This window comes from Rattus rattus, chromosome 12 (genome assembly GCF_011064425.1).
Source record: "Rattus rattus isolate New Zealand chromosome 12, Rrattus_CSIRO_v1, whole genome shotgun sequence".
Classification (NCBI taxonomy): Eukaryota; Metazoa; Chordata; class Mammalia; order Rodentia; family Muridae; genus Rattus; species Rattus rattus.
In genome coordinates, this window is record NC_046165.1 from 82,563,397 (window position 1) to 82,578,178 (window position 14,782).

General features: G+C 42.3%; 1 protein-coding gene across 1 annotated transcript in view; it reads right to left on the reverse strand.

The window, feature by feature from the left end:
• Cadps (calcium dependent secretion activator) overlaps positions 1-14,782 on the reverse strand; it is a 442,640-nt gene that overhangs the window by 120,792 nt on the left and 307,066 nt on the right. Inside the window, 1 exon segment of the mRNA XM_032917997.1 lies at positions 11,728-11,912. Within this exon segment, the coding sequence (XP_032773888.1) occupies positions 11,728-11,912 (185 nt within the window).

Consider the following 14,782-nt stretch of genomic DNA (forward strand, 5'->3'; position numbering starts at 1 on the left):
TTTGTAATAAGCAATATCCAAAGTAACGTAAGCATCTGTAAGGCTCTCGGCTAACTGTGTATTAAATCTAATAGCATTGGGGTTTTTTTGGTGTTAATTTCCTACTAAGAGTGAAATGGTTTGAATGGCACTCTTTCCCTCCAATCAAAAACATGGGTGTACATGTCAATCACACTTTAGTAAGTTGCTTTTGAAGTAAATAAAAATTCAACAGCCAGAACTGAAGGAAATTTGAACTTCTAATTGAAATAGCATGTAACATTATCAAAGACAGCCTAATAGGCATTCTGTGGTAGCCGGTGAGTTTATCCTGGGATTTAAGGACAGAAATAGGGACACTTCTTGTAAAACATTTTTTTTAAATAAACCTTGTGACTTGATCTTTGGCATCTGTCTAGAAGATTTAGATATATGGGTACACATCCCAGTGATGTTTGTCACTTTTAGTGATTCATGTACATATACGTATGTATGTATGTATGTATGTATGTATGTATGTATGTATGTACATACATATCTATCTATATCTATATCTGTATCTGTATCTGTATCTCTATCTATATCTGTATCTATATCTGCATCTGTATCTATATCTATATAAATAGGTGCTGAGGACTGAACAGGGCTCATGCATGCTTGGGAAGTAATCTACTACTGAGACTCATCCCCAGATATAAGTCTGATCCTGAGGTGAGCCTGTCTATGAATCAAGTCATTCGTCCCTTGCCCAAGAAACCTTCTTGGACTCAGCATTTTTGCTTGAGGCTGAATTGATTAAAAACCCTGAATGATTAGATGTGCTTCATCTTCTTAGCTAATTCTTGGGACGGAGGAGGTGCTATCACAAATGTAAGCTGCTTTGCCTCCCGCCTATTGTACTGGAGACGCACAGTCAGAGAAGCAGAAAGCTCCTACTTCCTGGCCCCTCCACAGGAACACCTGGAACACCGCTAATCTCACTACCGAAGCCAAGTAAATGTTTATTTTTATAGTCACTTTAATTTGCTTCTTAATCACTGAATACTAGTGTGAATGGTTTCACTTTTAACATAAACAACGCAAATGAACCTCATTAAGTCTGAAAATCTCTCTTTGAGAGTTTACCTGCAAAGTCAGGTGATAAGGCCATGCAAGGTCTTGACAGCAAATCCAATCTTTGCTTTTTCTTTAAACTGCCAGATCTGTATTCTTAGGTACTGGTAATAGGGATGGTATTTGGCAAACTTTCTGTGTCTTAGCTCACTCACTAAAGACCACAAGCTTAATGTTGGTTAAGAACTCACTTTAGTTCATATATATATATATATATATATATATATATATATATATGTATATATATATATATATGCAGGTGGAGTGCTCAGAGACCAATCTTTTCAAAGTATTTTCTGCATCTATGAGTGTGTGTGTGTGTGTGTGTGTGTGAGAGAGAGAGAGAGAGAGAGAGAGAGAGAGAGAGAGAGAGAGAGGAGGGAGAGGGAGAGGGAGAGGGAGAGGGAGAGGGAGAGAGGAGACAAAATAGCATGCATGTACTATGGTGTGGGTATGAAGGTCAGAAGACAATTTTTGAGGGTCAGTTTTGTCCTTCCACTGTGAGTTCTTGGGATTGAACTCAGGTTGTCACGTTTGAGGTGAGCACTTTGGTTCATGAAGCCATATTGTTGGCTTAGGAGTTGTGTTTTCCATAGAAGCAATGCTTTTAGCAGTGCTGTGGTCCTTAAACTTGACCATACCTCAGCATCACTTGGGAGCATTGCAGCAACGCAGATCACATGGATACATCCAGAATTCTTGAACTGGTAGGTCTGGGATGGATCTGAGTACATCTAATAGGTTCTGTGGTGTCACTGGTTTGGGAATCATATGCTAAGAACTATCTGTCTATCTATCTATCTATCTATCTATCTATCTATCTATCTATCTATCTATCTATCTATCTATCATTTATGTATCAATCCTATGTCTGTGTTTAGTAACAAATGCAAACACAGAACCTCAATGGAGGCTCTTTCAATGTTTGAAAGGATGGTTTTGGTTTGGTGCATGGCCTTTGGTTTATGGATGATGGATTCTAGTTGGGGGTGATTCTCAGTCTTGTCTACTTTATCCTTTGAGACAGAGTGTCCCCCAGAACCTGGAATTTGTCAGTTTACCTGGACTGCTTGGCCAACCAGCAAGCTCCAGGGTATTGCTCTGTTTCCCAGTGCTGGCCCACCTTTGTTGGTAAAGTGTGCGTCACTGGATGAGCCACCTCATCGAACCCTTGACAGGATGCTTTTGATCCCAGGTTCCTAACTCCTCCAAGGTAAGAGGCTCACCACCTCTTTTTGAATGGCTGTTCTCTTCCCAAAGAGAACTTGCAGTTTCTATTGTCCCAGTAAAACACGATGGCTTCGGATCAAATCACAGTAGTAGAATGCTGCTAATGTATCACAGAGGACAGTTTTATACTTTGGCTTTTTCCCTGGAAACATGGGGAGTGCTCTTTAATTTTCATAATATAGCTCAGTGTCTTTTTCCTTTCTCAGTATTTAACACTTTGTGAATCACAGAGAAAAAAAGGAAAGATTTCTAAGGTTTAATTCAAAAGTCGCAGGCTGAGATGTATTTTCGTCTGGGTGGAATGCCCGTTCAGAAAACTGGGTGTCCCCTTTTTCACGCATGACTGTACATCCCCTGCCTCACCAGGTTCTGGCTTTCTTAGGTACCCACTGCCTTGCTAACTGCTCTGGACTTGGAGGAAGGAAAAACAGATGGACCCACTACCCCATTATTAATGCTGAAGGGTTTTCTTGAAGGCAGCGCCTACATTTCCTAGTTACTGCATGTCGCAACTGGACTCTGCAGCTCAGATCCTCTCTTTGGACCTTCAACTGCAGGTGAGCAGGGAAGATTGAGAAGAAGTGGGCGGACTGTGCTGATCTCAGCAGGTGGGGCGTGACCACACTGTTCTCACAGCCGGTCACGCTCCGTCTCTGACTCTGCTTCTTCTTCCGATAGCTGCGCTCAGCCTTGTGTGGCGGAGGCTTAGACAGGCGTTGTGGAAGCTCACAGGCAATTCGAATGCAGAACCTGGGCTCTGACCCGGTTCCCACTCTTCCTTAGCTTTCTTGCTTCCTTTCCCTTTTCTGTTTTATGCGTTCTCTGCATCAGAGCTTGTTTGACACTCACACGTTGTAAGGTCAGGGAAGGCACCTTCCTTCCTCCCTCCCTTGCACCTCAGGTTTAAACAGAAGCTCAGAAACCTGTAAATGATGCTTTAGGAAGACACACATGTACATAGACTGGTGTGCAAACACACACACACACAGAGTGAGAGCGAGCGAGAGAGTGAGAGAGCAAGAGACAGCGAGAGAGAGAGAGAGAGAGAGAGAGGGAGAGAGAGGGGGAGAGAGAGAGGGAGAGAGGGAGAGCAAGAGCAAGCGAGAGAGATAGAGTGAGAGATAAAGAGAGATAGAGAGAGTGAGAGATAAAGAGAGAGAGATAGAGAGTGAGAGATAAAGAGAGAGAGATAGAGAGAGTGAGAGATAAAGAGAGATAGAGTGAGAGGTAAAGAGAGAGAGGGAGAGAGAGAGTGAGAGCAAGAGAGAGAGATAGAGAGAGTGAGAGATAAAGAGAGAGATAGAGAGAGTGAGAGATAAAGAGAGAGAGTGAGAGATAAAGAGAGAGAGGGGGAGAGAGAGTGAGAGCGAGAGAGAGAGAGAGAGAGAGAGAGAGAGAGAGAGAGAGAGAGAGAGAGAGAGAGAGAGAGAGAGAGAGAGAGAGAGAGCGAGCACCCTTGGCCTCTGGTTCCACCTAACTGCACACTGGCTAACTTCACTTCTTGTATATCATGATCCTGGGAACTTGAGACAATATGCAGGTCAAGTGTAGTCATTTTGGAGCCTTGCCGAAGACCAGAAGCTCTTGCACCTGCAGGCCATCACTGGAGCCAGAAGTGGGTCTCTGTAGCCACCGCAGACTATATTGCATCTGACATGGCTGGCGTCTCTGGAATCCACCTTTCATGTTTTCGGCAAACCATTTTCTCACTGTCCTTCACAAAGCTGACATTCTCGGCAGCATGATAGGAAAGATGTCACGTCGGCTGCTCTTCAAGTTCTTGTCACCGTGGTTAGCACCAGTTCTGTCATCTCCACTCTCCTCACGGTCTCCCATCTCGAGCCATGTCACAAATAATAATACATCCAGAATCGCATCTATCTCTTTTCCTATTTCATTGTTTATCAAATCAAAGCTATCAAACCCAGCATTCATCCTTTGGATTATCAGATATGTAAACTCTCTCCGCTTACCGTGGTATTTCCAAGCTAATGATTAATTGACATTGCCTGGAGAATTAATTCAATAATAGCATATACTTGGCTTGTAGTGAAAAACCATCTTGATACTTGAAATTATCAGAGAAGTACAGTCAAATCCTCATTTTGTGTCAGGAAGGGACTGACCTCTCTATTACGGAGATTGTCACCATACACCCTGGTAAGCACCCAGATTACTAGCATTTAACTATCCCCAGGGCATGGCTCTGCATATCATGTTGAAATCTGGGTTGCAAAACCTTTCAAAAGTAAGCTGTCTTTTCCAAAAACAGTCAGGACGAGAAATCAATTCGAAGAATACAGTGATTGATGTGACTTGGTGATTAAGTGCCAAATCCAGGTGTAAAAAGAAACATACGAATTCACCAGAAGAGGAAAGGGCGTCTGGTCCACAACTCTGCATACAACCAGCTTTCAGCCTCCAATCAGTACCAACAAGGGGTAAAACTCCAGCTGAAGAGGGAATATACTTTCATCTCCAAATGCAAATGTCCACATATGCTGGTGCAGGCACTGTAAACACGATATATTCTTTCTCTCCAAATGGATGCATGCCTGCAGACCGCATTATGGATCCATGAAAATGTCCTTAAACAAGCACGATAACTGAATCTTACTTGCTACTAAATTGTTCCAGCCTAGAAACACGAGCATTTAAAGGGCCAGAGCAGGACAGGATGTGTTAGGCATTCCTTGCAAGGCCCCCTAAATAGGACAATTACATCAGATACTCTGACCATAGTTGACATATAATACACATAAAAATAGGTTTATGCTATCTGGCAACTCTTCACTCTTATAATATTTAGATGCTATTTTCAAATTCGATTTGAGTGTGGAGTATTTTCCTTTGTTTCTTTTGAGTAGTTAATGGATATAAATTCAAGAGAGCACCCAACAACCAGCAGTCACTAAAAGCAGCCACTTCTGTCCTCCCTGCTTGCTCCCTAAATGGCTTCTATAATCCTAGGTTAATTATAATTTATAATCATGACCCTCATATCCCATAACCTCTGCTTCATTATGAAAGCCAGACTTGCCACTTCCCTCCCCTTCCCTCCCAGCTCCTACCCTTTTCTAATTATGCCCTGATGCCCCGGGGCTCAGATATGCTGCTAAGACAAATATATGTTTGTGTCACAAAAGGCAAAACATGAAGAAAAGCAAGTAGTTTCTACACAATTACAAGTGGGCACTGTAGCTTCTTGCATTGGCTAACAGGGAATTTCGGAGAGTATTGGAGAGGGCAAATGTTCCAGGGAGCTCTTTTATGACCTGCTTGCAGCCTGTCTCATCTGAAGTTATGATTCAACAACATAGAAGCTTTATTCAGCCCATTTAAAGCATGGGAGTGGTCGAGAAGCTCCCGCACTGAGTGGTCACTAGGAATATAGATGCTATTAGGATATCGGCAATAGAAAGGGAGGTTCAGGCTTGACCTGGGTGCCGAATGAACAAAGAACCCAAAGATGAGTCAAGAAATAACACAAGATCTAGGAGAGCCTGCATTTCGCCAAGAAGGGGACAGAACTTCATAGATTCTTCCCTCGGAGGAATAAGAGCAGATTGATGAAGATTGAGAAGCTATGGATTTGGATTTGACATTGGAGACCCCAAGTTAGACCCTGGAGGGGTCACAACAGTATATGTGTGGGGCTGTGTTGTTGTTGCTTTAAAAAAAATCGTATTACCTACATGATCGAAGTGTGTGAAATCTGCAAACAGTTTTGTACAAGTGGCTTCAGTGACTCCAGGGTGAGGGCACACTGTGGAATTTTAGGTAAGAGCTACCAACTGGACAGATCTCACAAGACTTTGTGCTGTTCCTATGGGAGCAAGCTTCCTTCATGGAGACAGTCACATGGTTTAAATGGAAGCGACAAGTCCTAAGAGATTTTTTTTCCTTTGGCTATGCTTTCTATGGAAAATTGTTTGGAATTTACCCTCCCCCTCTTACAATCACTGCTGGTTAGGTAAGTCTAGCTCTTGCGAACTTAGCGATGCTTCATCCATGCCTAAGGCCAATACCCGTACAGAGCTAAAGGCAAATCAGCGACATGTTCATAAACGTATCATTTCTCTGTGTAACATGAGACCAAGAATACAGATCACTACTGTTACACTCTACCCATACCTGTTTGTTGCATGTTTTTAGTTCTCTGTAAGGAGATCTATACCTGCTTATGTAGACACAGGATTTTTATCTGGGGGAAGAATTAAAATGTACTAGACAAAATGGTGTGTGTGTGTGTGTGTGTGTGTGTGTGTGTGTGTGTGTGTGTGGTGTGTGTGTGTGTGTGTGTGTGTGTGTAGAGAGAGGGATTTGACCAGAAAGAAAAGTATGTAACTCAATGCTAGTCAAGCACTCTACCAGAACACACAATAAAGAAAAAAACAAAACAAAACAAGATAATCACCATATTACACCAAGGGTGGCAGGGACGGCATTAATAAGCCAACTGTTAAAGTCCCTGGGAAAGAAGATGGAGACCTCAATGACAAAAGTGGCATCAAAGAAGGACAGAAACGGAAATACCTGAGATAAACTTCAGAGCATCGATTAGGCCAGGAGTTGATTTGTCACATGCTATGAGGAAGGGGAAGTTCATACAATGGCTGCTAGAATTCTGTCTTGGGCGAGTAGGTGGGTGATTTAGGGATCCTGGCTGGATGAATAGAGAGAAATGAGTTCAAATACAAACCCACAGGATGCACATGGGCTGTGGAGATGAACAGAACCTTGACTTCAAACACATCTCCACAGATGATCTCTGGACACGTTTTCAGAGATATTTTAGAATCCATGCCCTCTGACATCTGCCTGAAGACTCATTAATCGATGCAGCGAGCTGTGGATTGAGGTGGTTGGCATTATGGATTTGTTAATTGCCGATACAATGTACTTTCTATGCAGGCCATATGTGAAAAGCAGCAGTGGCATTCAAGAAATGTTAAATAATAATGTAAATGAGAAAAAATTTCCAATTTCAATAATAAAGGGATCCAAGGAACATTGACGCAACTTGCAATCATCGAAGCTGTTTGATTGCCTTGTCACTGTGGGACAGTGACCAAAGTGATGCTAATCTAAATGTCATCTAGAAAGAATACTAAAAATATTATGGTGAAAATTAAGTACTGCAACCTTAGGAGCTGATTTAAAAAATGAGAAGATATAGCAATTTACATCTGTGGATTTTGTGATCGCCAAATGCAACCAGCTGAACACGTTCACATTTTCCTTTAGTTTGCTCTCTCTCTTTTGGGAAAATGGCTTTAGTTCTAAAGAGTTGGCCCAAACTAATATCCATTCAATTAGACTAAAAGTTGGGCAATGTATTAGAATCACTTGAGTTCTTTTATTCCTCGTGCTTAATTATCTCATCACTAAATCTTAATGGTTCAGGTAGGAATTCCCCAGAGGACTTTTGGCTGCAAGTGGGGTTCAGGAATCAGAATTGTTTTCATTCCCTTACCACACGTGGTTCAAACCTTGAGTAATGAAAACAGCTAAGACCTTGACCAGATGTGATCTGAAGCCAAAATCATGGACGAGAGAATATTAGAAGTGCAGGTTTCTGGCTTCATGTAAGAACTGCTGAATTCTTTGAGGGTTGGAACACGTGCTCTGTGTTTTGTTAGCCTCTGAACCCCAGAGTGTAAAGATCATTGCTTTGATGGAGCAACACATAGGTACAGGATCTATGTAAAAGAAACAATAAATCACGTGGGAGCATTATTTAAAACAAGACTCCTCAACCTCAGTGCCACTCCCATTTGGGCCTGAGTATTATTAGGAATTTAACAATACCCCCCATGTCAATCAGAAATACCTCCGGACCTGACCAAAAATCTTCTGGAGGGAAAAAGCTCCAGGCTTAATCCTGTCAAACACACAGGAAAGCTCCCACTGGGTAGCTCTTAATGTGCTAGGAAACAGGCTACAGTCCAGTGAGAGCTGCTTTTCAACCACAGCAACTACTTGATCGCTCTATGTGGATGATGACGCCAGGTCTAAAAGCAGCACTCTGGACAGCTGCCACTGGAAGTTGCTGCTCTCTTCTTGCAGGTTGACAGGGACAGCAGAGCAAAACACAAGCAGAAACTGTGCCTCACCATCAGCCTTACTTTGTGCCGGGAGGAGGCGAGTGACCAGGTGGTACTGGGGCTTCCTCGGTGGTCACTATTAGCTCTGCGTATTACGATGGGCAGCTCGCTGCATTCTCTAGCGAGCAAAAGTTCCGTGCGTACTGGATGCTTCTTCCTTAAGCTCACTTGCATATATGAGGCTTAGAAATGGCCAGTAGATAGATGAGCACTGAAGCATATAGGATCCTTGCCCAGGACCATCTAATTTGGACAAGTCTGTCCAGAATTGCAGGCAAGGAGAGGGAGAAGAATATAAGAGACTAGGAACAACTAGTAAGTGGAGTTTAAGGGGGCATGTACCACTTTTCCAGTAAGAGAAGAAGGCATTGCTAAAGGTCAGCACAGGATAAGGTGGACAGACACTTAGAGCCTTGAAGATGAACTCATTGCATAAGTGTCTCTACTAACAGCCATTTGTCTACCGATGGGCTTTACTTTGTGCCCTGTCATAACCGACTATATCAGATGGGTTTCTTCTTCACAGATGAGTATGGAGATTAGGAAGATCTGCTTAAGCAATGAGATCCATAACAAATATCTGTGCCTGTTTGATACTAACCCACCTCTTTGCCTCTTGAACACTAGCTTAAGATTCCAATGCATGCCTTGTTTATTATGGATGACTTGTAAGGCATGAGACCACTACTAACCAGACACGATGACAGAACAAAAGAACAAAACACAGCAACGCCATCCAAACCAATCTGACTCAGTTCTGTTTGCTCATTGCTAGGTTAGTCTTTCCAACACAAGCATGTTTCAGAACACCTGACTCAAATTTAGTCCCCGTACACATTTTTTTTTCATTTGTAATAACTTTTATGAAAAATTGCACCTTTTGGAAATCTTTAAAGGATTCAGGTTTAGGAGATGCGTAAAGCAAACATGGACACAGTAGCATGCATGCAGGGACAGGGACAGACAAAGGGGATGAAACCACGAGCTAACACACACGTGACTTCTTACCTTTTTAGCTCTTGACTTGGGTGGGGTTTGGACTCTTTTCTTTTTTTTGATTCTCGTCGTGGATCTTTTTTGGTCTCTGGTTCAGGAGAAGGTGGAGCTTTGCCCCCTTGAAAGTCTGTGTTTGATAGCAGCCCACTAAGATACACATGCATTTGTTGACTTTGGAGAGGAGTAGTGGCAGGAGGCATGCATAGAGAGTGGCCAGCCATAGAAGAAGCAAGAGAACACACACACACACACACACACACACACACACACACACACACACACGCATACATGTGCAAACAAAAAGAAAGAAAAAGAAGGATGCATCAAAAAGCACAGGCAAATGCATTCAAACTAAAGTAATAAGCAAAAAAGAAAAGATGCAAAACGCATAAGGAAAATCAGAACTGAAAAGGAAATAAGAAATCCCAAACTGTTCCCACGACAAGATGTATAAACCTAACTGTGAATCAAGTGGCAGTCTTACAATATGAAACCCAGACAATGTGTATCATAATTCATGATGATGTTTACCAGGGAGTTTACAAAAACATTTCATTATTTTGTAACACTTTCTTATTCAGTAACATATGTAGAATACAGTGTGACAACCCAGGGAATGTAATGTAACTTCTCTCTCTCCCTCTCCCTCTCTAAAAAATTCAAGAGGCTGTAACAGAGAGTCATCAAAGTGTACATATTTATAAAAGTCCAAATTATGCTCGCTCCGACCCAGGTATCAGAGTTTTTATGAGTATCTTTTATGCCAATAAAAGGTCACGTGTTGGGCTATGGGGTCATAACAATAGGAGATGAGGATGATCTTATTGTCTGTTAAAATATTCAAAGCCACAGTGTTATTGTCATCAAACTCTAAATGATGGAGTCACATTTCATAAAAAGTCTAATGTACTGAGACAGGAAGCAGGAAACAAAACCCACAGATATTCCAGGGCTGCGGTTTGCAGAGAGAGAGGGAGATGATACAAACTGGCCCAAAGCCAGGTAGTTCTGGACTATTTCTTCCTGAATGGATTCTCAGTACAACTTGTCAATTATATTTGTTTCGCCAGCCACCCAGCTGTCTTTCTGCTGCTTCCCCCATGTTGGCAGGTGCTTTGGAATATTGTAGACTTATCTTTTTTACTAACGGGTGGCTACATACATCGAGTTGGTAAGCTGGCTGTGGCAGCGTGGAAATTTATTCCATGCCTCTAGAGCCAAATGGCAATGTTCTTAAATTATTTGCTTCTTTGCATTATTCAGAACATGAATTTCCCCCCCCTCCAGGAGCTGGGCAAGGTCTAAAGAAATAGAATACTTAGTATTGAGTCAGGAGACTTGCCATTATGGTCCTTTTTTTGGTGAAACCTACAACCTGAGGGAGTTGGTCAGCTTGTGGTTGCCAAAGTTCTTCCCACTTCTGAGGATATATTTCAAGTATTCCTGGCATCTTGGCTGCCAGCTTTACCTATCTTGCTTCAGCTCTAGCGACGCGCTTGGCTTCCGTCTTTGCGGGACAGTGGTACATGCTGTTCCTTTTGCCTGGAGCCGCTCTGACTCCTACGCATGCGCATGTGTGAGTTCCCGGCTCTAGCACCGTCTCAGCAGGGAGCTCCCCACTGCTGTTCTGCCATGCTCGCTCTCTAGTCATGCTCCTTGTTGAATTCTACCCAGAATTTAATTCCTCTTCTTAATGTATCTCCCCTAATTTTTATTTTTCATCATATATACAAAATGCAAAGCCGAGTCTCACACTAGGCAAGCAACCATCAAACACTCCTGAAATGAACGGTAGGTAGTATCAACAAAGACAAAATAGCGATCAGTTTCTTGCCAAGTTTTGGCTGTTTTGTTGAGTTTTTTTTTTTTTACGTTCACAAGTATCCTCTCAACTCCACGAGGAAACTGTCATTCCCATTTTATAGACCAGAAAACTGTAATTTTGCGGATTTAATCACCAACTAAGGTCACTGATTTAAAAAAAAAAAGGCAAAAACAAAACCCTCCACGAATAATGATCACTACCTAGACTGATTTAATGTAGGGGCTCCCTTAGAAGGGATGTTCGCTATTTCTTTACAGTTGTCTAAGGAAAGAAAATTAGTTTAGCATACCCCTCTCTCTCTTTCTCCCTCTCTCCTACCCACCGTGTGTGTGTGTCCCCCTCTTCCAGGATGTATGTGCACTACTGGGTAAACAGGGATAGATTGTGAGTTGGGGTCAATCTTTCAGGCAGAACTAGTTACGAACCACTGGAAGTTTCTTTATACTCCTCTAGGAATGCCTCCAGACCCATGCTTACCTGTTCCCGTGGACATGGGATGCACAGAAGGCAAGCTGTAATGAAGAAGTGTGGGCCCATCATGGCGCCATTTTCTCTGCCCGCTCCAGCAAGTCTCTAAGGTAAACAGAGATGCGATGACATCCTCGGGACTCCATTCCGTGCCGCAGTACTCGCCTAACACAAACACCTGGACTGAACCAGCCCTGTAGGAGAATAAAGGGAGAAGCTTTCTTTTAAATACATGTTGCTTCCTGGAGGGCTGCTAGTATCAGGAGTGGCTAGAGGACGGGACTGATAAACGGCCAGTGTTCACTCTTTTGATTGCCATGCCAGCACTCTGGGGACGCTCAATTTTAATCCTCCCAGCAGACCTTCCTGGAAGATGCTGTCATCCCTGCGGTGCAGGTGGGTAAATTAACTGAGTTCAGGGATGCCCGGGGATTTCAACTGAACTGGTAGAACTGTATCAGCAAGCAGCATGCTTCTAGGAAAAAAAGAATCACCAGGGCTCCAACACGTACTTTAGAGGAGATTTGGGGTGAAGCTGGGGCAGAGTCTGGCAAGGGAACATTGTGATATAAATGCCTTCGGTTGGTAGACAACTTGTGTTTGACAAATAGCTTTCAGCGGAGCCTTCTAGTAAGCCAGTGAGGTAGATAGGACAAGCACAGAGTCTGGCTAAGGAAGCTGCAATACACACCAGACCCAGCCCAGCTTCTACTCTGGGTCCTTCTGTTTCGCTATCTTCGGGCATAAAGGAAAACTTAAGCTGGCTTACACAGAGACTAAACTTTGTAAATTGTTACACCTCAGGAGAATTTTTCAGTGCATTTTAAAACGAAGGTAATAACACAGCACTCCAAAGGGCTAGAGTAAGTTAAGTTTTCCAAAGGATGAAATCCGATTCAATTGAACAAAAGAGAGAGATTTCTCACGACTGCATTTATAGGTCCGCCCTACCCCCTGCAATTATTTGTTTTCCTGTTTATGTTTGCTCACCGTGAGACCAGCCAAACTTTGCTGCAAAAGAGAATCCAGATGGAGTCTCTGATAATAATTCAGCCGCGTGATGGATAGAAACCAGTGCCTCCCTCATGGAATTAGAAAGCCTTAGGAAGTGACTCGGTATTGAGGGTCAGTGTGGATAGCATCTAAAATCAAACCACACTGTCTCATTTCCATGGTATCTGAAGCAAGCGATAAACTAGGAGGCAGTTTCGAGATAGGACATTTGGGCTCTTTTAAACAAACTTCATTTTTCTCTGAGGGTCTCCTCTGAGTTGTGTTTTGAATATTGCTGCAGCTTGGGTAGAAGGAATGAGGGGAGATGGCGATGTGGAACAGGGAGAGGCCGAAGGAGTTCGGGAGGGAGGGCTTTGCAATGCTCTCATCATGTATTAGGATCTGGGGATCTTCGACTGGGAACATGCAGCTCAGTGAGGCATCCAACGAAAGACGGCATCTTTCCTATTTCAAATTATAAGTTCCTGCAGAGGGCGGGAGAGTAGTTGAGGCAGTGGGCTGCCCCTATAGGCAACTTCTTTGCCACTCCATCTGCTACCCCAAATGCTAAATCTTAGAGACAACACTGCTGTGAAAGATTAAAATATATTTTCTACGACTCAGATGACACCAAGTCTTTTGTAGATGCCAAAATAGCTGCCTTGAAAAGAGTTGAAGAAATATCAATTAGGAACTGAGTCGAAGACACAGAAAAATTTATGTATCCCTGCTGGTCGGTCTCCAAAACCAACTGAAAAAAAAAAAAAAAGACTGTACTAATGAGAAAAATGGAATAGAGAGATAGGCGATAAGGTCCTTCACATCACTGTTATTTTCCGAAACTCTGGCCTTAATTAATGGATCCAGGTGAATAAACAGGAAAGGGAGTTGCTTTGGATCAGTCATAATTATTATTTTAAAATCTGGACTACAGAGTTAAGCCTATAGTGATTAATGGGAAACAGGCACCAGCCTGTTATTTCTGGTTAAATCTTTAGAGGGTATTTATTAATTCTCCTTCGTAGTAACTTTCAGAATGAAAAAAAAATGTTTTCAAACACTGACACGAACAAAAGTCGTAAAGGTGAAAACGTCCCAAAGCGCTCATCAGGTGAGGAGAACTGCTGACAAGGGTGGTTCTGCTGAGGCAAACCCTCTCGACGTTCATAAACGCAATTAGAGACACATAACGGTAGGGAGTGAGGAAATGGACTTCCCATGCAAGGGAACGGTTTTCTTTTTCATTTGTTTGCTTTGTTTTTGTTTTTTTTTTTAAGTCAATGTGGTGTTCTCTTCCGACTTGGCAAAGTAAGAGTCTCCAATGACGAGATTCTAAATGAGATAATGTGTCACTGTAAGCCATAGATTAATAAATTATCTCACAGAATCCCACTTCTATTTTTAAGATGATTTCAACCTCTTTAAAAAAAAAAAACACACTGTATCTTCAAGCAGTAAAAAAAGGGGGGGATTTAAAATAATCATTCAGAATAAGGGTTTATGCTAATGTCAGTTAATTATATAATATTAATGTTACATAAATATATTAACTTCCATGTTTGAAGTCAAGGAGAGGAATTGCTCTCTGCATAAAATCATTTGATCACCCCCCCTCCTTCTTTCCTGTCTACAAAGAGGGATTAGTAATATTTACACACTTAAGGAAAAAATTCATCATTTAGAATCCGAAGACAGAAATGAACCGAGTCTTTGTCATGGTTTGGGGCTTGATAGTCGTAAACCAAAGATTGTTTTAAAAAAATCGGACGAATAGGTAACTGCAGTCTTTAAAGTGAACTAAATTTGACTGAGGGTTTAAAATGGGATTTTAGGGAATGAAGAAACCCCGCTGGGTAGCTGAGCTTCTAAATGCCTACTGCACCTTTAAAATTTTCTCTTCAAGGGTTAAGACAGTTCTGAGTATGAGAGAAAAGGTGCCACCCAAAGAAACAAGCCAAATCCACTAAACTTACAGCAGTGGAGCGTATTAGCGACGTCTAGACCTTTAAAAGTGGCAAAAGCATTGTATCCCCTAATGAGGTAGGAGCATCAGGTACAGGATAGAGAGGGT